This window comes from Lepidochelys kempii, chromosome 1 (genome assembly GCF_965140285.1).
Source record: "Lepidochelys kempii isolate rLepKem1 chromosome 1, rLepKem1.hap1, whole genome shotgun sequence".
Classification (NCBI taxonomy): Eukaryota; Metazoa; Chordata; order Testudines; family Cheloniidae; genus Lepidochelys; species Lepidochelys kempii.
Genome location: NC_136380.1, coordinates 154598044 through 154624365, shown reverse-complemented (window position 1 = coordinate 154624365; position 26322 = coordinate 154598044). Strand labels below are relative to the sequence as shown.

The window sequence follows — 26322 nt, the reverse complement described above, 5'->3', positions numbered from 1 at the left end:
TAGGATTGCCTGCTTTCTAATCGCATAAAACTGAACACCCCTGCCCCAAGGCCCCACCCCTACTCTGAGGTTCTGCCCCCACAGTCACTCTGTCCCCCTCCCTCCATCGCTCACTCTCCCCTACCCTCATTCACTTACACTGGGCTGGGGAAGGGTGTGGGGTGTGGGAGGGGTCACAGGCTCTGGGCTGGGGGTGCGGGCTCTGAGGTGGGACCAGAAATGGGGTGTTGAGGGGGCTCCGGGCTGGGGCAGGAAGTTGGGGTACAGGAAGGGGTGAGGGCTCTGGCTGGAGGTGTGGGCTCTGGGGTGGGGCTGGGGATGAGGGGTTTGGGGTGCAGGAGGGGGCTCTGGACTGGGGCGGAGCGGTTCAGAGTGCAGGAGGGTGCTCGGGGCAGGGGGTTGGGGTGCGGGCTCTGGGAGGGAGTTAGGATGAGGGGGGAGGGTTCTGACCTGGGGCAGGGGGCACGGGAGGTGGTTCAGGGTGCGGGTTCTGGGCAGCGCTTACCTCAGGTGGCTCCGGGAAGTGGCCAGCATGTCCAGCTCCTATGCAGAGGGATCAGTGGACTCTGTAGGTTCCCGGCCAATGGGAGCTGGCGCTTGCGATGGGGCAGCACGCAGAGCCTCCGTGGCCACCTCTGAGCCTAGGAGCCAGGCATGCAGGCCACTTCCGGGAGCCACAAGGAGCCTGCCTTAGCCCTGCTGTGCCACGAACTGGACTTTTAATGGCCTGGTTAGCAGTGCTGACTGGAGCCACCAGGGTTCCTTTTCAGCTGGGCGTTCCAGTCAAAAACCAGACACCTGGCAACCCTAAATTGAGTCCATATCAGGGGCTAACTGCTAGGTCAAAGACAAAGGCTGAGTCTGACTCCCCTTAAAGGGCCAGGTAGCCTGTGACAATCACAGTCATCTTTCATTACTTATGAGAGTTATTCTTATCTGTCCGTGTCTGTTTGCTGTTAAACAGGCATGTCAAATATCAAGATGTTAAAGGCCCTGCAATATCACACAAACTACTGTGCAAGCAAATTCCACAGTCTTGCACTGAGAAGGAGATCTGTACATCTGCCTCAATTCCCAATGACCCCTTACTAGGGAACAATGTTAAATCAAGAGAAAGTAGCACTTTTCCCCACTTGCAGGCTTCATGGGGTAGAGCTGAAAGACAGTTTTGGCCTGCCTCTGTCTTTTAGCGTGTTAGTGGTCCAAGTGGTTTTTTTTTTTCTTTTAATGGCTGACTGAAACCTAATTGTTCCCTGCTCTCTCTCAAGTCTGCCTGGAGAGCAATTTTTGACTAATTTTTCTTAGTCAATTCTTCTTAGAGAAAATATATTGACATATGATGGTCTTGTAAGAAATCAGAACTTTGATCATGGGGAATTTTAATTACTCAGCTATTCTTATGTTTTGTCTGGCTCTTTTTCCATTGAAGCAGAAGCCTGTTTTGCAGAGCTATTGCTAGAAAGTCTCTAATACAGTTCATTGGGCAGCTTACCCAGCCAAAGTCTGTTATAGTTATTAGCCTAGAAAATGAGCCAGGTGCAATATGATAAATAAAATTACAGCTGGAGAACATTGAGGATTTGATCACAATATCATTACATCTGAAATACTCAGGGTTGAGGCTAGCCAGAGCAACAGCAAAGTATTGGCTTTAAGAAAAGTGACTCTTTAGAGGCAGAGTTAGGGCCAGTATTACCACTCTGACTGCACTGTTAAGTTTGGAGGACTTTTCTTCTGCCTATGATGTACAGCCCAGCCACTCAGGCTGCATGCTGGGTCTAGGATGTGAGTATTTGTGTATATTTAAACTACATGCTTTTCTGTAATTCTAGAGGCTTTTATATATATTATTTTGTAGCACTATATTCACATATATTGCATAACCGAATAATGAAAGTACCCATTGTAATGCAAACGTGCAAGGGGACAAAGTTAAGGTTGTGGGAGCCTAAAATACCTGTGTGTGTTTGTTTCTGTACTTAAAATACTTCTCATTCCATTAGCTTTTTGTATATAATTATGTAATATATAGGAAATGCACAGAAACAACTATGAAGAAATCAATGACCAGGTTACAACTGAAATTCCTTTTCACTGTTCAAGTAGGGTAAAGGACAAAAGATACCATGTGAATAAGCTGTAAAAGTGATGGGAGAAATAGCTGAAAGCTCTTGAAAAATCAAACTTACAGGAAGTAAAGTTTTTGTAGACTTACTATACATAGGTAGAATCAGGACAGAATTATAACAAAAGAGGCAAAAAGTACTTTTTTTCCCCAAAGAAAGAAATATTCCAACTAGTAATGATTAGCAGTGGATTAGTGCAAGCATTAGGTTTTGAAACCCCTTATGTTCAGAAATAAGTGAATTATTTGAACAACAGAAAATGTCAAATATCCTCTGCTAATACCAAATTTGGATTTCTTGCAAATAGTAAAGAACAATTGCAATTCAATTTAGATGCTTTTAAGTGTGTAAACTAGTAAATGGGAAAGGTACTTAAATAGAACAGTGTAAAACAATAAACTTGGTGACCAACAAATATAGAAGACTGTTTTAAGGTGGAACATTTGTGCAGCATTCTGACTGCAAAAGAGATTTTGTCTCTCCAGTCCTACAAAGGGAACCATATTGGCTTACCCCTACGCCCATGCAGAACCCCACTGAAGATTTTGAAGTCAGTGGTGCTCCACACAGGTACCATCAAGTTCCATTGGTAGGATCAGGACCTTATAGGTTAGTGTGACAGGCTGTACCCTGGGATGAAGCTAGGAAGCTGTTGGAACTGTTGTTCCCAGTAACTATTCAGGTGGATTGGCCTCTCCCTCTGCTCTGTTGGTGACACACAGCCAGCCTCTCTGGGCTCTGTTATCACCCAACACAAAAGCAGGTGGCTCCACACACCCAACTGAGTCACCTGAATGCTTTACCTAAGCCACTCATGGACCAACAATGGGGACACCAGCCAATTTCGCAGCTCCCCAGTCTTGCACCCCTACTGGAGTATAAAGCCAGAATTATACTGTCTTGCACTGCACAGGGATTTGTATGATGCAAGATCATTAATTAATCCACTCCCCCCTCGATGAGGGGAAGTATGTACCCGCCTGTGTTAACAGAGCTAAGATTTCCTAACACTTCACTCAAAAACACACTGGTTAAGATAAAACATTTATTTACTACAGAAAGGTAGGTTTTAAATGATTATAAGTGATAGCAAACAGAACGAAGTAGATTACTTGGCAAGTAAACAAAAATGCAATCTATGCTTAATATACTACACAGGATTTGAATCAGTGTCTCACCCAGATAGATAGTGCAAGCAGTTTGTTGATGTTTCATACACAGGCAGGGTTTCCTTCTTTCCCGCCTGGGACCAGCACTTCCCCAGTTCAAAGTCTGTGTTCCTCCAGAGGTATCTTCAGGTGTCGAGTTGTGGAGAAAGTGGGGCCCCTTTGTGATGTCACGTCCCTCTTTTATAGTTTTTCCATATGGTGGGAACCCCTTTGTTCCAAACTGGGTTCCCAGTCCAGTTTGTGGAAAATGTATCAAAATGGTACCAAAATGGAGTTCAGTATCATGTGGTCTGGTCACATGCCCTTGGATGCATCACTGAGTCATAGCAGCCATTATTCATAGGCTGGCTGAAGTGTTGCCAGGTGAGGAAAAGCCTTTCCATGGCCCATTGTCTTTGTTAATGGTCATTCCACTTGACTAGGCCATTCATGATGTGCTGACTAGCCTGAGTGCAAACAAACCTTCGAGTGTTACCAAGGAGTAAATGCATTTGCTATAGAAATACCTAGTCAATATTCATAACTCTAGATACAAAAATGATACATTCATACAAATAGGATAATCATATTAATCAAATCATAACTTTTCCATAGACGCTTCACATGACACATTTGCACAAGATGCATCATAATTATGTCATAATCATATCATCATTATACCACTGTGATGAATATGGGGCAGAGTGTCACAGTTATCATAAGGATACCACCCAAGTGCACAGTTGGAAGGGTCTACTTTTTTTTAAATAAAATTGTTGGAAGCAGAGTTCCTGACCTGGATGAATAGAAATGAATATTCTCCTTCTTATCACCTCCTCTATTAAAATATTTATATCCTTTTCCAGCAGCAGAAGTACAAATATTGCGTATCCTCCTCTGCCTACCCAATTGGCCCAAATCCAGCAAATCACTTAAGAATGTGGAATTCAATTAAACTTAAACACATGCTTAAAGTTAAGCATGTGTTTGTTTTTTTACGAAGAAGGGATTGACTTAAGCATGTGCTTAAATACGTTGCTGAACTGGATGTAAAAGGTAAAATAAATCATTGGGTTAATGAAGAAAACACTATTCATTTTTTCATAGTAAAATGTTTATCTGCTCACTATTTAACAGAAAAGTTGGTATTACTGGAGAAAGGGTTTGAAGTTTTCAAATAAGCATTAATCATTTTTTTCTTCTTCGAGTATGCATCCATGTGGATCCTATTTTAGGTGCATGTGCATCTCATGCACAAGATTAAAATTTTTTTTAATAACCATGTTTGTTGGGGCCACTCATGCACTCTGTGCCACCTCATGCTCCTGGGCATAAAGGGCAGAGGGGGACGCAAGCAGGCACGTCTGACGCACTAGGTCTTAGCTTTGGCTAAATTTCTTTAAACCCTTCATAAAAAACCCTCAGATGTCTTCTGATTCTTGGACATGCACCTACCGTGAACAATATGAATGCATCTGGACTGAAGGTTGATACTCGGACCCCCAGTACAGGCTCTCCCCCATACAGGATTTCTCAAAATGGTAGATTCAGAACCTTTGGGTTTCAAGCCCTGCCTGTCCTGCAATGGGCTAATTCCATTGAAAGATGGATACAGCAACAGCTCTTCTGCTTAGGAGAATGCCACATACCTAGTAGATGTTAAGTGTGCCATTCATTCTCCATGAGAACCCACAAATTGCAAGACACACAGTGGAATCTTCATTTATTGGAGCAATCTATAAAGGTATCAACAGATCCTGAGGAGACTAGCTCCATGGTCCAGGTAGCAGAAAAGCCAGGCTCATCCAACACACCATCTCTCAGACAAGCATCTCTGAAGACAAGTGCAGAAAAGATGATGCCAAGGAAAGACCTGGCACAAACACAAACATCAGCACTGATACCCTGGCACCAAATCAGACCATACCAGTACCACAGATACCTCTGATACTGAAGTCTGACACCAAACGGGCTGCTCCAAACAAAGAGGCAGACACACCAGGCACATCTCAGTATCCTCCCATAAAGATAGACCACCTAAAGCCTCAGGGGACAAAGCCACCAAGCCCTACATGGCATTGAGGGCTGGTGAGCGTGCATTGACTCCGGCAATGCACCCCTCGGCATTGATACCTATAACAGAAGATGAGCCGCCAGGAAAATATGACCGTCATCAGTACTGAGACAGCTGCCAGTCTGAGACAGCAGACGCTGCTACCGAGAGCACTGTGTTCCTCAGCACTGCCTATGGGGAGGTCTAGCTGTTCTCTCCATCGCCAGGTTGTACGTTCTCACCACCTTCAAGCAAAAAACCTTTCCTCTGAGGACCAAGGTTGACATCACTGAAAGGCCTGCCAGCCCTCCCCATAGGGCTCAGGCACCCTTGTGGCAGGAATGGCGTTAGTCAGTATCGAGATTCCTTAAGGGCCTTCTGAATGCTTGCTCACCTGTTAGAGACCTGATTCCTATGTAGAATCTCAACATCTTCCTCCTGAAGCTCTTACAGCTTTCATTCAAGCTGCTGTTAGACTGTTTGATTACATCACCCTACCCTCAAACGTCTTTCTAGTGGCCGTCACCTCTGCATTGAATGTCAGCAAGTGCCATGCACCTCATAGTCAAATCTCCTCACACATCCTTTAGTAGGGACAAGATGGTAATTAGACAGCACTCCAAGTTCATCCCTTAGGTGTCCTGGAGTTTCAGCTGAACCAGTTGATTCAGGAGGGTGGTGAAGCACTGGAATGGGTTACCTAGGGAGGTGGTGGAATCTCCTTCCTTTTTGGTTTTTAAGGCCTGTCTTGACAAAGGCCTGGCTGGGATGATTTAGTTGGGGTTGGTCCTGCTTTGAGCAGGGGGTTGGACTAGATGACCTCCTGAGGTCCCTTCCAACCCTAATATTCTATGATTAACATTCCAGTCCTCCCCTGGCATCAAGTGTGGCTTCCGAAAAGTAGCTTCTTTTCTTCCTGATGTTCCCAGAGCCTTGCTCTATTACCTGGGCAGGACCAAGTCCTTTAGACTGTCTCCTCATTGCTTTCTTGCTATATCTGGCTCATCAAAAGGTCAAGCCAGATCTCATCACAGAGAATTTCTCTGTGGGTCACAAAGTATTTCCATCTACTATCAGTTAGCTAGTGAGTCAGGGTGCACTCCACTGGGACACAGGCTGTGTCTTCAGCCTGCTTCAAAAATGTGCCAGTATCTGAGATATATAAAGGTGACTTTTACAAGCGTTACACTGATGATATGGTGACTAGTTCTTATGCCAAATTTTGGAGAGAAGTACTCTAGTCATCATTTGACTGAGACTGGCACATCTTAATCGCACCATCTAGAGAAGATATTGTTTTCCAGTCACGCATGGTGGGATCTGTACGGATATATTCTCAAAGAAGAAAGAATGTTTACTTACTCTACAGTGGCTGTGGTTCTTTGAGATGTAGTCAGTATGGATCCCACAACCTGACCTCCATCCCTGTTTTTTGGAGTCCTCAGCAACACAGGCTTTGAAGTTCAAGAGAACTGAGGGAGGGTTGCAGCCACCCTGCCTTTTTATGCCCTCAAATGAAAGTATGGAATGCATGTGCCAACCCAGTGGACACTGCTATTTAAAAAAAAAATCTCATCTTGCAAGCATGAGGCACATGCCCACCTAAAGTGGGATCCACACTGACTACAATATCTCAAAGAACCACAGATACTGTAAGGTATGTAACCATTCTTTAGAGGTACAGAAGGTTCTTTTAACAATATCACATGAGAATTACAGCCTTTTCTCCATAGTCACACCTGTATATTTTCATAGAAACCGAACATAGACAAATCTGTTAGTCGTCTAAGCCTTAATCCAGCAAAGCACTTCAGCCTGTGTTTAAGTGTGTTGCTGGGTCGGAGCAGTCCAGGGGATGGAAGTGATCTTACAGGTTCCAATTTGTATGGCAGTATGACAGTTGGAGCTAATTGAAAATTTTACAGTTGAACAGTTTTCTGTCAAAAAATGCTAGTTCTGCATTATCGGAACGTTCCACCACGTCTACTCTTCAAGTCACGCCGTCTTCAAGTGAGCAGGGCTTGCTTTTTAAGCTCCTTCCTGGAGGCCTACCTCATGTTCCAGGTATCTTAATTTGGGCTAATAGGGCCTTCAATAGTGCATTAACCCCTTCTTGACTTCCATGGAGGCTTGTGTGCCCCATTATACACCAACCCTTTTCAGAGTGTACCTAACAGGCTCTATATGTTTCTTTCCCTGGGGTTTTGAGATTTCCACACTCAGTCTCCAACTCTCCTTCAGGTTAACTAACCATCATGGGCAGATGACCATTCCCTGAGTTGCCTGATGTTCCACAGTCAGCTGTTCGTTTTTCTCTCAGGGTTGCTTGTGGAGCATGTTCTGTGGCCATGAGTTGTTCTTGCAGAGGGGCTGTTCCCTGACTCCCCTTCCACAAGTGAACACTACTTTCACCTCAGCCACCCACATAGGCCCTAGCCTGCTTATGAGAGGCTGTAGCGACCCACATATCTCCTGCTTCTGCATGAGGTACTGTCCAGATCCCCACTGTACGATGTTCAGTCTGTCATAAGATTCCACTCCTTGGCATTCTTCCGTGCCTGGAGCCCAGCTAATTCTTGCTCCAGCATCAAGCAGTACTGTTTCCCATACTCCGCCTAGACCAGGGATGGGCAAACTTTTTAGCCGGAGGGCCACATCGGGGAATAGAAATTGTATGGCGGGCCATGAATGCTCTCAAAATTGGGGTTGGGGTGTGGGCTCTGGGGGTGCAGGCTCTGGGGTGGGGCTGAGGATGAGGAGTTTGGGGTATAGGAGGGTGCTGTGGGCTGGGACCGAGGGGTTAGGAGAGCGGGAGAAGGATCAGGGCTGGGGCAGGTGCGTGGGAAGGGCAGGTTCCGGCTGGGGGAGCGGGCTCTGAGGTTCGGCTGGGGATGAGAGGTTTGGGATGCAGGAGGGTACTCCGGGATGGGATCGAGGGGTTTGGAGAGCAGGAGCGGGGCCAAGCCGCATGGTCCGGCCCCCAACCCAGTGCCCTGGCTGGAGCACCAGAGCGGGGCCGAACTGCTGGTGTGGCCCCTGACCCTGCTCCCCAGCGGGAGCTTGCGGGCTGTAGTTAGCCCACCCCTGGCCTAGACCCTAGATTGTGCTAACTCTTGTTTCAGTTTTGTCATCTGTTTAATGATCTTCTCCTGGGAGGTGCTTATGTTCTCCAGCTTTTGTTGGCAATCTTTCAGCTGTTTCTTTACATTTTTAAGATGATGAAGGGTTTTCTCTCTGCCCCATCAGCAGTCTGAACTTGAACCTCCCACTTCCTACACTCCTCTTCCGATGGGCCACTGATTTTCTAAGCTGTTGCTCTGGATTCATGACACCTTTCCTTTCCACCAGCTTGGGTGCTACTTTTCTCTACATCAGGGCTGGGAAACCTTGCCAGTCACTTCCAAAGCTCACAAGCCATGGAAGATCCTTTACTACCCTCTCCAGCCCTGTATTCCCAGCTCAACCTCTGCCATGGGTGGTGGTAGACATTTTCTCACCATGTGCCACAAGCAACATGCATGGGGAAATGCCAGTCCATCCTCTTTACCAAAACTCCATTTTCCGCAAACAAGAGTGTGCCTGCAACCTGAGTTCATGAGATATTTCACTGGCATATCTGCAGCCAAATTGGTACCACATACCGCTGAGTCCCATTGCCATTCGGAGAGGACCCCAGGCCACAAACGTGGCTGTAAGAACAGTCCAGCTAATCATATTCTCGTCTGATGTTCCTATGCTTGAGCATCTGAAGCATACCATTGGACTTCCTTGACCACACCCAGACGTGCTTCTGCTAGATTGTAGGAGTGACTGGGGCCTTGGTAGCTCCTATGCATCCCCCCATTTTGGGCTACTCAGGGACCCTCTCCCATTGAGGTCTACCCTGCAATTCCCCAGATTGGGATATCTCCTCTTCTGGTCTCCCCAGGGGCCACTTCTAGTCTGCCATACCATTCAGGCCACTTGGTTCCTTTGGCGTCAAAAGAGATTTCTTCCCACTCGGGGGCCACACCTGCTGAGGCACCCTAGAATTGCCTTACCCAGTTTTGGGCTCCCATGGATAGAACCTTCAAGAACTGTCCTAGGACCACTTGAAAGAAATTTTCCCTGTGGAACAAGTCTCTGGGATTTCACTGCATGATCATTATGCCCATAACCTCTAAGCCAGTACCCTTGGTCATGCTCTCTGTAGGAATGGTTCAGCCCAAAAAAAAGCTGGTATACTTCCACTGTCAGTCCCCATGTATCCAAGAGAACAGCCTTTACCACAGGATAGGAGCCTGCCTGTTTGTCAGTAACCATGCAGTAGGCTCCTTGCATCTCTCACATCCAAAATGGTGCTCTGGGGGCCTTCCAAGTAGACTCTTCCCAGCCCCCTGCACTGGCCACTTGTTCAAAGGTACAGAGAAAGATCCTCCTGGTCAGGCTCTGGCCCCACTGTTGTTGCCAGGCAAGGGACCAGTTTGGCCAAGCTACTCTCTCCAGTACTAGCCCAAGCCCCCGAAGCAACTTGGTCAAGCTGCTTCTGAAGCCACTCTTGTTGCTGGAAATGGGCCTCCTGCTATGATTGTTGAGTGGCAAATTGTGCCTCTTGCTGTTTCTGCAGGCTCTCCATCAATTGCAGGAGCAGCGTCTGTGTCTTTTTGTGCTGTTCCTGCTGCCACTGTAGCACGGCTGTCTGCTGCTGCTGCACAGTTACCAGTGGTACCACCTCCTACATCTTTCCTAATTACCCAGGTTGGGAGGGGTGTCAGTCAGTACTCGCAAGCATCAGTTTCCCCTCAATTTCAGGGGCTGATCAACTATTTGCATTCTCCACCATGTGTTACTGCATGTCTTTACCAGAGCTCCCCCTTCTGGCATTGTGTGGTGCAGCAAGCACTTGCTTCAGTTTCCCAGCTGGTCCTGCTCTGCCTATGCTCTGTCTTCTGGGTTACAAAGACTCAGCCTTCAGGCTAGGTCTCTGACAGTTCTGCTCCTTCCAGGACAATCAAAGTCCAAAACAAGTGTAAAGCAACATAAACTAAATTCCTTTGGTAACTCTGCTAGGCATAAGTCTTCCCCAGTCCCTGGGCCTACCTAGCTTTTTCTTCCACAGTGCTTTCCATCTGCTCTCTCTGCTTGCCCCTTCCAAATGAGCAGGGCTTTTCTTTTTAAGCCCCTCCCTGGAGGCCTACTTCCTGCTACAGGTGTTTTAACTGGGGCTAATTGTCCTTTTGTAGTCCATTAACCCCATCCTGCCTTGTGTAGAGGCTTGTATGCCCCGTTAAAGACCCTTACATGGAAAATTTCATATGTCCCACTTTTGTTCCAATTCTGAATGACAAGAATTTCAGACATGAGAAATTTTCTGGATGACAGAAATTCCTGTTCCGACAGCACTCTAATGACAATGTTGATTCAAGGTTATTGATGGAGGGTAGCTGTAGCACACAGGTTACATCTACACTAGGAAAATTGGGGTCTGTACTTCTCCAGTAGTGTAACTCCACTGGGTGTAGTAATTATGGAAATTTGTATTGTAAATAGGATTCAGGTTCTAGTGATATTTATCTTTTATTTATTTCTTTAAATTTAAATAATAGTAAAAACGGATCTATAAAAGAGATTTAGGAGGACCTTTATAATCTTACGATAGCATAATAAGCCAGCAGTGTTAAAAAACAAACATTCAAACACAAACTAATTCACTGGGAGGTTGAGTTGAGTTAATCAACTACAGAAAGTTCCTTTCCACTCATTATCTCCAGGAGTATAATTTTAACCTTCTCCAAAAAGCCAGAAATAAATGGTTAGATAAACTGGCGGTGAAAATACCTGAACCCTGTCTGCCCTACCCCTGTGCTGTTTCTGCTACTGGTGGAGTGCTAGTGTAGGTAGGCTTTGGTGTACGTGTTCTGGGTCCTTCACCACCATCTTGATAAAAATTGTTTTAAAATGTTTAAGGGCGCTTTCCATATGGTAGAGAGACAGACTGACTCTTTCTAGGGATTGGTGAACTAATTCAGATAAAATAAAAATCCACCCGAACCTTCTTGTCACCACCTCTTGGGGTGGTCTCTCGATGAGCCTCAGTTTCTCCTGACTGGTTCGCCTTAGTTTGCTCTGTCAGGTCAGTTCCTGGACCCTCATCTCTAATTAATCCTGTCAGCCCTTCACTTTTTGGGCTTGTAGTTCCCTTCGGTCTCCTGGAGGCAGCCTGGTATAAAGCTGTCACCACCTTGCTATCCCAGGCCCTTCTGTCTCCCTTTCCTTGTCTGTACTCTCCCCTTTATAGCAATCTTGTTTCTTCTATTGCCTGCAGCTCAGTGATTGGCAGCTCTAGCAGCTGCTAGGGGTGTGATCAAGCTGCTTGCTTGTAAACAGGAGACTGTCTATGCTCAGTATGGGGTTTGTAGACCCTGTTACGCTTCTTCAATGACTCTCTCAAATCTCAACCATTGTTTAGGGTCTGATAAAGCTGAGTTAACATTGTGTGCTTCTAATTTTCATTCTTCTCTCCATTTTCTAGTTTTGGGGAAAAGTGGAAATACTATGAGAGGGGCTCCTTTCACAATATTTATGGCTCTTGTGAAACCAGGTATTCTAATAAGAGATCTTGAATCTCATAAGACTTCTGACCCAATTTCCAAACTATACATGTTAGACATGTTTGTAGACACATCTTTTTGTGGTAAACCCATCATTTTCTCTGATGTAGAAGATGCAGAAATAGTTTTCTGATGCCTGCGATCATGCTGCTCTACTGCCTCAACTCTTTTGCAGGCAAGTTTTGGGGGAGGACATATATTAAGTAGCATGGCAAGATGGACACTTAGATACCATGGCAGAAGGCACAGTTTAAAAGCCTAAGTAGAATAGAACACACATGCATTGATTTGGGGCGTCAGAGGAGCCATCTGCACATCTCTTAATCACTCACTTTCCAGATTTATGGTGGGGGAGAAGTCCTTGGGGGTCGTGGATTTCCCCTCCCCCGAAAAACAATAAACAAAAATCAGTTGTTCAGAGAGATGGATGGATGGGAGATGCAAGTATTGTTGGACAGGGTAAGGAGGTCTGGAACTTTCAGACATCCAAGGGATTGTTGATAAGCCATTACTGGAAACCCTACAAAGTAATATCTTCCATTTATTTCAAAAAGTGAATAATGTAATCCTCTCACTATTCTCTTGCGTGGAAACTGTAAGGAAAAATCTTGTTAATAATTGCACTTATTGTGATGTGAGGTTCCTTATACCACTACTTTTCTCACTTTTTGTCCATTGAGCCTAGAAATTCTTAAACTAGTCTTTTGTATGTTCTAATATGAATGATCCCAGTTTTTCAAGGATATTTTTAGGAGAAAAAAGGTGGACTAACTATTTTTAACATAACTGAAAAAGAGAAATTTTTAAGACAACTCTTTTTTAATTGAATATACATTTTAAAAATTCAGACTTTTTTACACATTCTGTATGTTCATTACTGTATGTTGGCAAATAAGACTATAAAAGCAAGCTGCATAAATGAACATTTTGAGGAGAAATGAGGGAAATATAGAATGACAATTCAAATGATTGGGATTGACCAATGATTATTCGGCTGTTCCTCATTTACCGGTTCACAGTTTATGTTCATACACTTTTTTTCTAGATAAACAGCTGGATAAAGTGTCAAATCTGCAGATATTTTCAGCTAATTATAGAAAAACTCAAGAAGAACTGTAGGTTGTAAAATGAAGCAAATGCAGTGTGAGCATTCTGGTAATTCACCTAAACATCCATCCCTATTGTTATCTCATTTTTAAAAATACAAAGACATTCTTAGAGCTCTCTTAAACTGTTGCTTGTGAATAAATGAAGATATATACTGTACTATTAAATAACATTAAGTTCATTCAGTGTGTTCTTCAATAAAGGTTCTAGCCTTTTTAAAATCCTGTTTTAGATAGTCACAGTGAATGAAGTGTGAGATTCCTGTTCCAAAGGTCAGTTTACCATGAGTCTTTGCTCTACTGGTTTATTTTTCTGCTTGTTTGCCTGCAGGAGCAGTCTCTCAGGTGCTGGACAGCCTGGAGGAAATCCATGCACTTACAGACTGCAGTGAAAAAGATTTAGATTTTCTACACAGTGTTTTTCAGGATCAGCATCTTCACACACTACTAGATGTAAGTATTTTTACAATAGAAATTTGAATATATTTTCTTCTTTAATAGCTAAATATTTCTCCATTTTTGATAGAATTTTAAATTCACTGTGTAGTATTTGCTTCTTTTTTGTGTATCCTGCTTACTTTTGATTTTGTTACAAACGAGAAAAAGTTAATTTAATAAGTGGTAAATGTAAGAAATTACTCAAGGAAGACTTGATATTAAAATACAACTATTATAGTTTATCATACTGCATAGTGTGACTTTTAAAAATGCGATTTTTTTGCACAAGTGATTAATGACTTGGTTTGTGAGTTTACACATGGAATAAATGGATAGAGTTAAAAATATTCTGATTCACAGAACAACATGGCTCTTTTGTTGATGTCTGACTTATATTTTGTCTTCAAAATTTGAATTATGCAGATTTATACTCCTTTTTAAAGTGATGTATTCTGAGACCTTTTTACCAAAGTCTTAGTATTTGCTTAGGACAGTGATTCCCTAACAGATGAGGAAGTGGAGCAAATCCTTTTCATGCATAAGAAGATTATGATGCAACCCTTATTTGAAATTAACTTGCACAAGCCAGGTGGTAGCCTCAATACTTTAAATGAAACTTCTGCAGGTCATTGGATGTCAGGTCTCATGTTCTTCTGTACCAGATATGGACTTGCTTATACATGCCAGGTGTGTTCATCATAAGATCCTTTAGTGCTCTGTCTGGAATGGCTGAGGTCCGTTTAACTAAGGTATTTTATACACCGTGCCATCTAGGGGCTGAACGGGGTAATACAGTTTAGCATTCCATTACACCACCTCCTGTAAGCTCTACGTTCCAACCATTTACAATATTTACGCTTTTTTACGCTATCACACTGTCTTTGAGGTTCAGTATGAATCAGTCTCTCAAATGTCTCTGAATCATACTGGTTTTCTAATTACACGACCCTAACGTGTAATAACTTGGGTCACCTGGCTGTCCGTTAGTTGCAACAACTGGCTGTAGTCAGTTTGGAATCTGAGTCGTCATCTTGTTCTGCATCCACCATCTGTAGATTTTTTTCTGCTGATGGTTTTTTCTGAGGAACAAACTGTAAATGTCAGCAATTTCTGTTGAACTCTCCACTGTTGGTCTCGATCACATATGATCTGGGCAGTGAAGTCTTTTTCTTTATAACAGCTGAAGTTGTCCCTCCTTTTTCTCCATTGAGTTTGACATGAACTTGGTCACCAGTTTCTAGAGCTGTCAGTTCTCTGATTGAGTGTTGTCTGTTGTAAAAGTGTTTATAGGCTCTTTTTGCCTTTTTACCTGATTTGGCTAGTCTCTTCACATTGGACCACTTCGGAGATAGATTCTGTTTCAGAGCTGAAACAGTAGTTCTGAGTTGTCTTTTCATCAGGGACTGTGCTGAACTATATCAAGTATCTGCTATTGGTGTTGATTTGTAGGTCAGAAGAGCAAGAAATGGATCTTCCTGGTGTAGGATTTTCTTGGCTGTCTGTAGAGCTCTCTCAGCCTCTCCATTCGCTTGTGTTTAATGTTCGGAATGAGTTAAATTTTGCTGCAGTGAATTGTGGTTTTGTCCATCATTAGTTGTTCTGGAATTCCAAAATGGGCAACATATTATGTCTTTAAAGTATTTTGTTTCTATATACTTGGAAAAATAGTCCACAATGACCAGGTAGTGATGTCCTCTGAATTCACATATGTTTGCAACTAATCTATTCCAGTGTGTCTCTGATAGAACTGCTTGTACGCTTCATGATCAAACATTGTCTCTTAAGTTGATCTATACTGGATCTTCTTTCAAAAGTTCAGTATAATCAAATCCTCCATCAAGTTCTTTCTCCTTTCTCTCTAGGCCCCTCATGGCTGCCACACTGTGGCTGAAAAGATTGTTGGTCTTTGATCCTTTTGAACACTGCACTCTGAATGCATAGTTTTAGTCTTTGTAAGCTGTTTCTGTAGTGAACTGGCCTGTGCAGTTCAGAATACCTCCAGGGCTCATCAGACCTGTGTCAGATGACTTTAACTCTGGGTGGGGTTGAAGGTGATTGAAAGTCCCTTCTGGCATGACTGTGAAATTTCAGCTCCTGAGTCAATTTTGAAGCCAATAGTCTTGCCATGAATATTCAGTTTCACTCTCTAGGCAGGCTCTATGTCATTGCAAGTGATAGGTCAGAGAAACAATGGTTCTGTATTGTTTGTAATATTAATCAACTCCCTGACTTTCTTTTGTGTAGCAAACAGCTGCAAAACACCCATATTTCAAGCATTTATTACACCATATGCCTCTGGCTGGATGTGCATCATCTCTATGGATATGACTTTTTCTACAATTTGTGCATGTAGGCTGGAGTTTGTCCCTCTTAGCCTGGGAGTTCTCACTCCTTGTCTTAGGGGTGTTATGATAATGACTTTTAACACTCAAGTGTCTATTTATAGCTTCTAAGCTAGCTTCAGGTTTTTCAAGTTGCTCCTGTCTTTTGTTCTGTGGTTTGACTAATTCTGACAGCTTTGCTACCTGTAGAGCTGTGGTGGCTAGGGTAACATCTCTCTTCATTTGTAGTTGCTGTGAAAGGCTTTTATCTGTTAACCCAATAACTACCCTATCTCTGATATTTTCATGTTTTGCATTCCCAAAATCACAGTTTTCAGCCATTGTATGCAGAGCTCTTATAAAACATTCAACATTTCCTCCCGTTCTTGAATTTTCTGGTGAAAACGTGCTTTTTCATAAACCACATTTCTCTGAGGTATAAAGAATACATCAAAAGATATCTGCATTTCATCAGTTTCCTTGTGGAGCTTCGTAGCAATACGAAATCTTGCAAAATATTTTTTCCAGTCTGCCCATTCTGAAGGTTTGACAAAGCTGAAGTTCTCAGTGCCTCAAATAAAGGTATGTTGGTGAGATCCTGCAATCTTTCTTCCTTTTGTCTGCAACCTTTGTTGCTGTTTTCTTTCTGTTTCTGTTCTTCGTTTACTCCTGACACCATGTCATGTTCTTCTGTACCAGGTATGGACTGGCTACAGTGCTTGCTTTTACATACCAGATGTGTCCATCATAAGATCCTTTAATGCTCTGCCAGGAATGGCTGAGGTTTGTTTAAATAGGGTATTTTACACAGTACTGCTAGTGGCTGAGCCGTGTAATACAGTTTAGTATTCCACTGGAATGGAAAACACGAGGAGCTGGCTGCATTTGTCACGATACTATCTGAATGCCTTCCAGTAGGCCATTAAATGATGTGACTAACATCTGTCACGTGGCTTTGTGCTGTCATTCTCTCCCCTTCAGAGAATTGTGTTTTACAGTGGTGTTTTGTTTTGGTGGGAGGTATTTTTCTTCCCTCTCCCTATGGGCACATCAGTAGCTAGAAAAATATATACCAAAATTTATGCTAACCCTTTAAATTCTTGGAGAAAAAAGCCCAAATATCCAGGTCCTCTCTGATCTTGGCCTTTATGCTGATGTGATAGTGAGGTGGGTGACTGTCTATTACGGAATATAGCTATTGGCAGAACATGCAGCTAGATGCAGCTATTTTACCTGAGAAGGCCTACATGTCCAGGAACACTTTCGGTGACCTAAGTACGAACTTTCAGGCCACATGTACCCCCATCACAGGTTTTTCTCAGTTTACATACCTTTTTGCAGAATGGGGAAGCCAAACTTTGTAACAGATAAATAAAAGTGGTACTGAGACCTTTTCATTTTTAACCAGGGAACACCTTACTGCTGGGTCAGATCCTAAAGTGCTACAAGGAACATTAGGCAGTTCCCTCATAATCTGGACCACCCTTGAATAATTCTTGTGGCTGTTTTCTGAAACCTTTTCAGTTTTTTGACATCCTTTTTAAAGTCCAAAACTGGACAAGCATTCTAGTAATGGTGTAACGAATGCTGTATAAGATTTATATGTAGCAAAGGACTAGCATGTGTTCTTGTCTCTCAGAAGTTCTTTTCAAAAGCCTGGGTAGTTCTGTGAGTGAGATTGAGGCAGAAAAGGCTCAGTTGAAAGGTACATTAAGATAGTGTTTTAATAGAGCACCATTCTACCAGAATGTAGTTTAATTTTTTTACTGGAATATGTTGAATAAGGGAGAAAAAGACCCCACCCATTGCTAAATCTTTGGGGAGCCATGCTGACACAAGTCATACAAAACAAAAATTTTAATCTTTAAAATCTTGAAAGAACACAGAACAAATTCTTTTTAAAAAATTAAGTAAGCTTTTTATTTCAGTAAGGCAGATTAGGCAGTTTGTACCTCTGCATTGATATGGTGCCGTTTTGCCTCAGGGAAGGTCATGTTCTGTGTTTCACTGGCAGTCTGTCAGAAAGAGTTTGTTCTCCTTGGAATGGTTTGGGTCAGAGGGACTACCAGAACAAACTTTCTGACCCATTATCTTCTGCTGAGTAAGAATTTTACGATCTGCTGTGAAGTTCTTACTGTCAAATGAAAATGTCAGTTGAATGAAAAATTGTGCTTCCCACTTCTTGGCCTTTTTCCATATGTTAAATTTGTTCACATGTTCCTCCTCTTTCTCAAGAGTTGTTCTTATTTTTAGACTAAGCATGTGATTTATCATTCCCTCTATTGGAATCTCTTCCCTGGCTTAAACTAAATCGTGTCTAAAGGCAAAAGAGAGGAAGGATCTCTATACAAAGGAATGAAAGTCATCCCTTCCCTTTTAGTTTCTCAGCTAATAAAGATCATACATCAAGCGGGGATTCTTTTTTTATAAAGTTACTCATGTAGGCAGAACAGCAGAAAAGTGTGTTTTCTGCTATTCCACTGATTGAATTCATTTATATATGTCTATTTTAAAAGCTATTTTAAGAAAAAGCTCTTCTTGCAGTGTTAAGAAACTCATCTGTTTAGACTTATTCCAGTGGTAAAGGAGTTCAAAACAAAAATGCCTTTTTAGTCCTGTTAATTTACAGGATAATCCATGCAACATAAAATATAGATCTATGAACTGAGATGTCTGAACTGTAACTGTAGCCTTTTAATTATGGTCATATTTTTCCTAGAACCAAAACTGTATACTGTACCTACTCTTTGTTGAATCACCTACTCTTTAAAGATCACCAACAAGTCTAATTAGCTTATTTGTGTATGTTTTTAATATTACTTTTTCTCCAATAGTTTTCTAAGTTCAGAACGTAAACTATAGACTAGTATGTTGTGGTATAAACAGAAGCACTAATGTGGAGAGTGGAAATCCAACTTTTTTTTTCATTGCTAAGTAAATATCTGTGAAACTCTCAGACATGTATATATCATTTGTGAGCTAAAATATCAAATACAAATTCAAACGAACAGCGTATGCAACCTTTGCTATGCCACAGCAACGTAGATCTATTCCAGTTAAGTTTTTGTGTCTAAACTTTTGTGTACAGTTCAGAGGAAAAAAAATCTGAAATTGGAGTTTCTGTAGTGACCAATTTAGATGCGTGTGACGAAGTGTATAATTCAGCTCTTGTTTCCTGCAGATAGTCAATTACAACTGTAAAACAGGAAAGCTACTGGATGTATTTTTTAATGAGGTTTTTGTCCCTGTTAGGGAACAGTTGTCATTCTCTTTTTGTAAAGATCAGGATCCTGCACTGATTTGGGGCCCAGTTCTGCAGAGCACTAGTGCATCTCCTGGAAACGTCTTTCAAAATACACCTCTACCCTGATATAATGCGACCCGATATAGCGTGAATTCGGATATAATGCGGTAAAACAGCGCTCTGTGGGGGCGGGGCTGCGTGCTCCAGTGCATCAAAGCAAGTTCGATATAAAGTGGTTTCACCTATAACGCGGTAAGATTTTTTGGCTCCCAAGGACAGCTTTATATTGGGGTAGAGGTATAGTTCCCATTGTATGGTTGTCAGTAGTCATACAGAATCAAAACTAATTTTTTCAGAAATAGTTTGATAATTCCAAAAACCCCAAATGATTCATTACAAAGGTATTAGATGTGTTTACAATAAAGAGAGGGAAACAGCTGTTTTGGGGAATGTACAAACAATACAATCAAATTTAATACTTGATATTTTTTTTAAAGAATAAGAGTGGTTTTAGATTGGACAGTGTCAATTGCATTACACAGGGAAACATGTCCTTCCCTCTCTTTTGGAAATGTGAAGTTAAAAATTCTAATGAACCATGCAGCACATTCTTGCATCCAATTCAAGCAGATATTCCTATTTTTATGCCTATGGAAAGCTTTATGGACTGATTCTGATGTCCAGTTTAGTTCATAATGAATGTAGCATTATTAATAAAAAAGTAACAAACATAAGTAAAGAATACAAGTTATTTAATGAAAAAACATGGCACAATTTAATGTAGTAGAACAGGTTTTTATTTCTACCAGCAGATTTTAGATACCTTATCAAATACGTTGATTAAAGTATTTTATTGACTTTCAAGAGGTAGATACTGCAAAGCATTGCGCATTGTGTATGTCAGCAGTATTGACACAGCATGAATGTAGTTACTGATTTTGGAGATATTCATGAATGGCTATTTTTTACATCAGTATGACACAGATTTTACCCTAATGATTAGTTGTTTTAAAGAATACCTTGGGCATGACGGCTTTGCCTAAGGGTGGATCTTAGCAGAACATGTTTCATCTATATGGCTAGCTGAAATGAAGGCAGGTTTGCTAGAAGGTAAAACCAGAAGCTGCCATTACACAGCGGCCTGCATTGAAGGCCACAAGTAAAATCTCTCTCTTGTTGAGTCAAGCAGTTTGGTCACCTCTCAGGGACAGCTTTTGTGGGTGATTCTGAATACAGATGTCCTTCAATTTACAAGTGAAATTTTCACTCAGCAGGAGAACAATATCAGCTTTTGTGTGTTTGGGGCCAGTCTGTGCTGCTAGCTTTGTCTGTCTGTCCTAAGCCAGATAGCTCTAGGCAAGTTTATTAATTACTTACCTAAGAATTTTGTGTTGTATCTGCAAACTTTAAGGTAAGTGGTGTTTATGTTTCTGTACTTATATCTGTGATAGAAAAAATTGCTATAAACTTCAGTGGAACTTTATTAACCTGTTTGCTAGTATATCACATAAAAAATTAGTTTGTGAGAGAGTGAATAGCCATGATGTATATATTGTAGTGTTACCAAGTATCTGTGTGTACTTGACTTTGGTCTGTAAGTTGTAGCCATTTTATTGCTTTCAGAGTTTTTTCATTTATATATATAAATAATGCATATATATAAAGTACATTGATTTTAAGGGTTCTTGCTCCTGTATCTCTTCTTCTATGTAGTTAATGGTAATATTTCAAAGGAAAACTAACACCGCACATTTATGGAGTTCCTCTGATTAAATGTATACTTTTGAAGACTATGTTTGGTCTTTTACTGTTAGGTTTTGTTCTTTGTTTATTTTTCCCTAATCACAGCCTGATGTTAGCACTAATAAATTCGAAAGTCTCTTCCAAAAACAGTAGTCATTTTAACCCTTTTAACCCTGCCTACGTTTATCACCAAGATTATTACGTTTTCTGAGCAAAGCATAGTATGTTACCAAATTGTGCATTTTGGTGAGAAATAAAGTGGCAGCAATCAGTTCTGTTTCCAGAGAGGAGTTTTTAGTGTTCATCCCTGAGTGTAAAAGAAAGAGAGAGAGAATATCCCTAAATACCATTTTACTAATGGATTTCCTAAACAGTACCGAAAATAAAATCTGGTATATTCTGATCAGCCTTGAATGGTAATGTTTGAATCTGTTCTCATTAACTTGACCTTATTTTTGTGTGTTCTGTATTGGAACCACACTCTTGTTCTCCATGTAATCACTTTGTGTGGTTCAAAGTCATTAGTTCAGCATTTGTTTTCACTACTTTGAATGTTGTTCATGAGTTAGATGTCATAAACAGGGCTTGTTTTAAGTGGGTCATTAATACACTCTTTTTGTGTAATTTGAGGCACAAGAGCACTTGTATTAATGGCACTTGCTAAACCCCATCTGGAATGCATGCATACACACCTATATTTTTCTTTAAGTTATCCTTTCATTAAGTTGTAAGTTCACAGTAGAAAGGAAATAGAAAATATTTGTGTTTTAAAATTAAAAACAAAAACAAAATCTGATCTACTGGCAGGACAGCACAGTTATTTGGGGAACTTAGTCTGTGTTTTTTATTCTCAGCCTCACATTGTGGGGGTTAGTCCTTGTGCTACTTTAGAAGTGGTGTTGACAGGCAGTAGAGTGAGTTGCTTGAAAGCGTCCTCAGACTCAATGATTGAATGATCACCACAATGAAAGTTTTATCTGGAGCTTAGGAGCATAAAATTTAAATGCAGTCTGAAGCAGGGGTGCAAATTACCCCATACAGAGGAAAAGAAACAGTAAAGACCATATTTACTGACGTTTTTCCCAACTGAATATAATAATTATTTACAAGGTCTTCATTTTCAGCTTCTTTGAACTTTTATCCTCCCATCTTTTTTGATGGTTAAAAATCCAGGCTTTTTTATTAAAAAATAATGTGTGTAGATCATCTCCCAAGGATTACTCGTGGGGGAATTCTGCATCAAAAAATGCAATATTATTCATATTTTATTTGTCAAAATAATGCAATATAATCACATCAATGTCACTTATTTTGGTCATTTATTTAAAGAAAAAAATCACAATAACTGTTCAGGATTCCCTATACACATGAAAGTTAAGTTACAAACACTTGGTAACCGATACCCTACATTCCAGTTATAATCCTGGATTTTAATTTAATTTACATTACTTTTATTTTGGTGTTTGGTGTTCTGTAAAGTAGAATGTCACTTTAAATTGCTCAGACTTTCACCCATGCAAGTCCTACAGTTTTGCTAATCATTGTCCTGCGTTCATTTTATTGGATAAGTAAAAAAGATCCTGAGCTGTAATCTAACCCCATTGTGCCTCTCTGTCACAGGAAAAAAAGCAAGAAAGCATATAGACCTGTGGTGGGCAACCTGTGGCCCATGAGGGTAATCCGTTAGCAGGCCGCAAGACAGTTTGTTTACATTGACTGTCAATAGGCATGGCCACCCGCAGCTCCCAGTGGCTGCAGTTCGCCATTCCCGGCAAATGGGAGCTGCGGGAAGCTCTGTATGACTATTATTTTATTTATGATGATTCTCAGTCCTCTTATTTCTTAATAATCCATTGGGTTTCTAAAACATTTATCAACATAAAATCTAGGCAGTGACCTAATAAAATCTAACTTTATAAAATATATATTTAAAACAAAACTAGCATTATTTTATTTAACCTTTCCCTACTGGCCTGATGTCATCTCTCCCTGCATCCATTATATGTTGTTGTTATGTCATTAGAGTGACAAGGTGGGTGGGGTAATATCTTTTATTGGACCAACTTCTGTTGGTGAGTAGCACAAGTTTTCGAGCTTACACAGAGCTTGAAAGCTTCTCTCTCTGTCTCTCTCCAACAGAAGTCGGTCCAATAAAAGATATTACCTCATCTATCTTGTCTCTCTAATATCCTGAGAGCAACATGGCTATAACACCACTACATATATCTTTGTCATGTCTAACTCAAGGCAAACCTGCAAACCCTATGTGATATAATGTGTAGTCTCTTTGATTTTCATAAGTGTTTGCAGGATTGGGCCCTTAGATCCCAAATTTACAGAAACCCATTCAGTTGGCTCACCTGTACTCAGAGTTCCTTTGACTTTAATGAGGTTCTGTGCACAGAAGTTCATCCAGATGTTTCCTTTACAGGTTTAGGGATTGACATTGTAAGCTCCTCAGTGCAGGGACCATGACTTTTTCCCCTCTAAAGCTATACTGCGAACCCGAAATGTTCAAAAATCATGTCATGCCTCAAAAAATCATAGGATTGGCTGAACAAAGGTTCAGACAGACAGAGAGACTGTGGTTTGGACCAGGAATGTATTCTGACTGAATTGATTTGCCCAGTTATACTTTGTCTTTATACAGGTGCCCTAGTGCAACTACAGAGATCTCACTGTCGTTCAGAGTCATCTGTTATGTTGAGTACTGGGAGAGGTGCATTGTTTAGTGGGCCACTGGTGTCTGAATTAATCAAGAGATTATTGGGGGTAGAAGAAATGCAGAAAGACCACAGAGAAGGAAGCAGACTTGAAACAAAGATACTGATGCAAATACAAAAGAGACAGTGGAAGGAGGAATTGAAAAATGAATTAGACATTTGTGAGGAAAAGGCTACCTGGGAGAAGAGTATGGGAGGAGCCCCAGGAAGGGGGAAAATGCAATAAAGAAGAAATGAAAAGTGTGTCTGTGATGGTTTTGATTGCTTTAAATTATAGCTGTCAAAGCTTGCAGATCTATTCACAGTAATGTTCACTTGATAGTTCATTTCAGCCATATTTGGCCAAGTACCCAAAATATACATTTTAATGCTGCTGTCTCAGAGTATTTAATACTAAACTGGAAAAATTATCAAATTTATAAAATCTTTAATTACTTGCCCTTGCTGCAAAGCCACTCATGCATTTTGCTCATTAATCCCCAATATTCACCAGTTGAATATCAAAATAGATTTAAATGAAATGAGTATGCTTTGATGGTCAAATCTGTGGTGCCGCACAACAGTGAAAATAAATGTTATTTTCATACAGTGTGAAAGAAAATGTGCATATTTTGTTTCTTTCAATACATTTAAGAGATTACTACCCTACACTGTATCAAGGGTGCAGCAGTGTTATGTAGCGTACATCATGTTAAGAAGTTGCTTTCAAACAGTGTTTCTGCAAGTGAAATAGCTAACTCTAAATATACTGCTTTTGAGATTGGAGATTCGTATTTATTGGGGAAAGAAAGCAATTAAAATAATGAATTTTATAAGCTGGCTTGCTACCCCTTTCTTTCTACCAATTACTTTTGTCCTACTTTTGGGAAGTTGAACTCCAAATCTGGCAGCATCGCCTAGTGGCAGTGATCTGGTCTGTAACGCCTAGTGGTGAGAGTTGGTGGCTGGGTGTAGGGGAACTTGGGCCCTCTCTGCTCCATTATGTTCCAACCCAGGAGCCTGTGAATAATAGCTCAAATATTTGACCTAGGGGCCAGTGCCCTTACAGCTGTTCCATGGCCAATTCTTACCCCAGTTTTGGTTCCTCCATCCGCACCACTGGTCGTCTCCTGGATTCCCCCTGGAGTCCTTTCTGATCATGCTCCAGAGCATCTTCCTTTATCAGTAGCATTCTACCAAATTCACCGCCATGAAAAACATGTCACAGACCATGAAATCCTGTGAAATCTGGTCTTTTGTGTACTTTCACGCTATACTTTACAGGTTTCATGGGGGAGACCAGTGTTTCTGAAATTGCGAATCCTGACCCAAAAGGGACTTACACGGGGGTTGCAAGGTCATTTTAGTGGGGTTGTGGCATTGTCACCCTTACTTCTGCGCTGCCTTCAGAGCTAGGCGGCCAGAGAGCAGTGGCTGCTGGCCAGGTGCCCAGCTCTGAAGGCAACGCCCCACAATCAGCAAGGTTAGCCATACCGTACCACACCATGCCACCCTTACTTCTGCGCTGCTGCCTTCAGAGTTGGGTGGCCGGAGAGTGGCAGCTGCTGACTGCAGGCAGCACCACCACCATCAGCAGCGCAGAAGTAAGGGTAGCAGTACTGCAACAACCATGCGACCCACACACAAACATACACAACTCCTTTTTGGGTCAGGACCCCTGCAATTACAACACTGTGACTTTTCAGATTTAAATAGCTGAAATCATGGAATTTATTATTTTTAAAATCCTATGACCATGAAATTGACCAAAATCGACCATGAATTTGGTAGGGCCCTTCTATCAGCCCATTATTCCTAGCATCTGAGGGATGAAGTGTGTATGGTGACTTGCCAGTGGGGCCTGATCTTAGCCTCATGGAGTCCTGACGGTTTCTATGCAGGAGATTGCAGCATGCATCTGTTTCCCTAGGCTGCTCTCCTAGACTGAGGTGACCTGCTCCCTTTTGAGCCCAGCCTCCAGTGTGAGCATGCCTAGCAGGTGTGGCTAGGTGGGGCCAACTGGGCCCAGAGCTGTTTTTTAACCTTTAGGGCAGGCTCAGATACCCCATCACACCTATATAGAAGGAAATGGAGAGGAATGGGTGTATTTGTGGGGTGTTGTGATATACAAATGCAAATCAAGGATATAAGAGCAAGATTGCAAAGTCAGAAAGTTTCAGAAGTTAGGGTAGTTTTGGAAACTTGGCTAAATTGCATATTCTGTATATTCAAGGGTATAAACTGACAACACATTAATACATTAAACTTGAGAGAAAGGGGAATAGAAAATACTACATGTGTGTAACCTGGTCGAGAGAGAGAGGCCAGAGCAGCTGCTGGTTTTGTTTTGTTTGTTTGTTTTTCAGTGGTTTGTAATAAGGAAATCAATTTTTGGTCAGGTTTCAGAGTAGCAGCCGTGTTAGTCTGTATTCACGAAAAGAAAAGGAGGACTTGTGGCACCTTAGAGACTAACAAATTTATTTGAGCATAAGCTTTCGTGAGCTACAGCTCACTTCATCAGATGCATTGAGTGGAAAAGACAGTGTGGAGATTTATACACATAGGGAACATGAAACAATGGGTGTTACCATACACACTCTAACAAGAGTGATCACTTAAGGTGAGCTATTACCATCAGGAGAGCTGTGTGGGGGGACCTTTTGTAGTGATGATCAAGGTGGGCCATTTCCAGCAGTTGACAAGCACCTCTGAGGAACAGTGGAGGGTGGAAGGGAGGCATAAACAACGGGAAATAGTTTTACTTTGTCTAATGACCCGTCCACTCCCAGTCTCTATTCAAGCCTAAGTTAATTGTATCCAGTTTGCAAATTAATTCCAATTCAGCAGTCTC

General features: G+C 41.6%; 1 protein-coding gene across 17 annotated transcripts in view; it reads left to right on the top strand.

Annotated features, from left to right (window-relative positions):
- The window catches only part of CASK (calcium/calmodulin dependent serine protein kinase), a 421703-nt gene that overhangs the window by 300011 nt on the left and 95370 nt on the right, over positions 1–26322 (top strand). For 9 of the 17 annotated variants that reach the window (XM_073358759.2, XM_073358724.2, XM_073358780.2 and 6 more), the window contains 2 exons: positions 11839–11907; positions 13355–13476. The exons of 1 other annotated variant lie outside the window; for it this stretch is intronic. In XM_073358759.2, the coding sequence (XP_073214860.1) occupies positions 11839–11907; positions 13355–13476 (191 nt within the window). The remainder of the gene's footprint in view (positions 1–11838; positions 11908–13354; positions 13477–26322) is intronic. 7 more of the 17 variants (XM_073358808.2, XM_073358793.2, XM_073358785.2 and 4 more) reach the window with 1 other exon arrangement.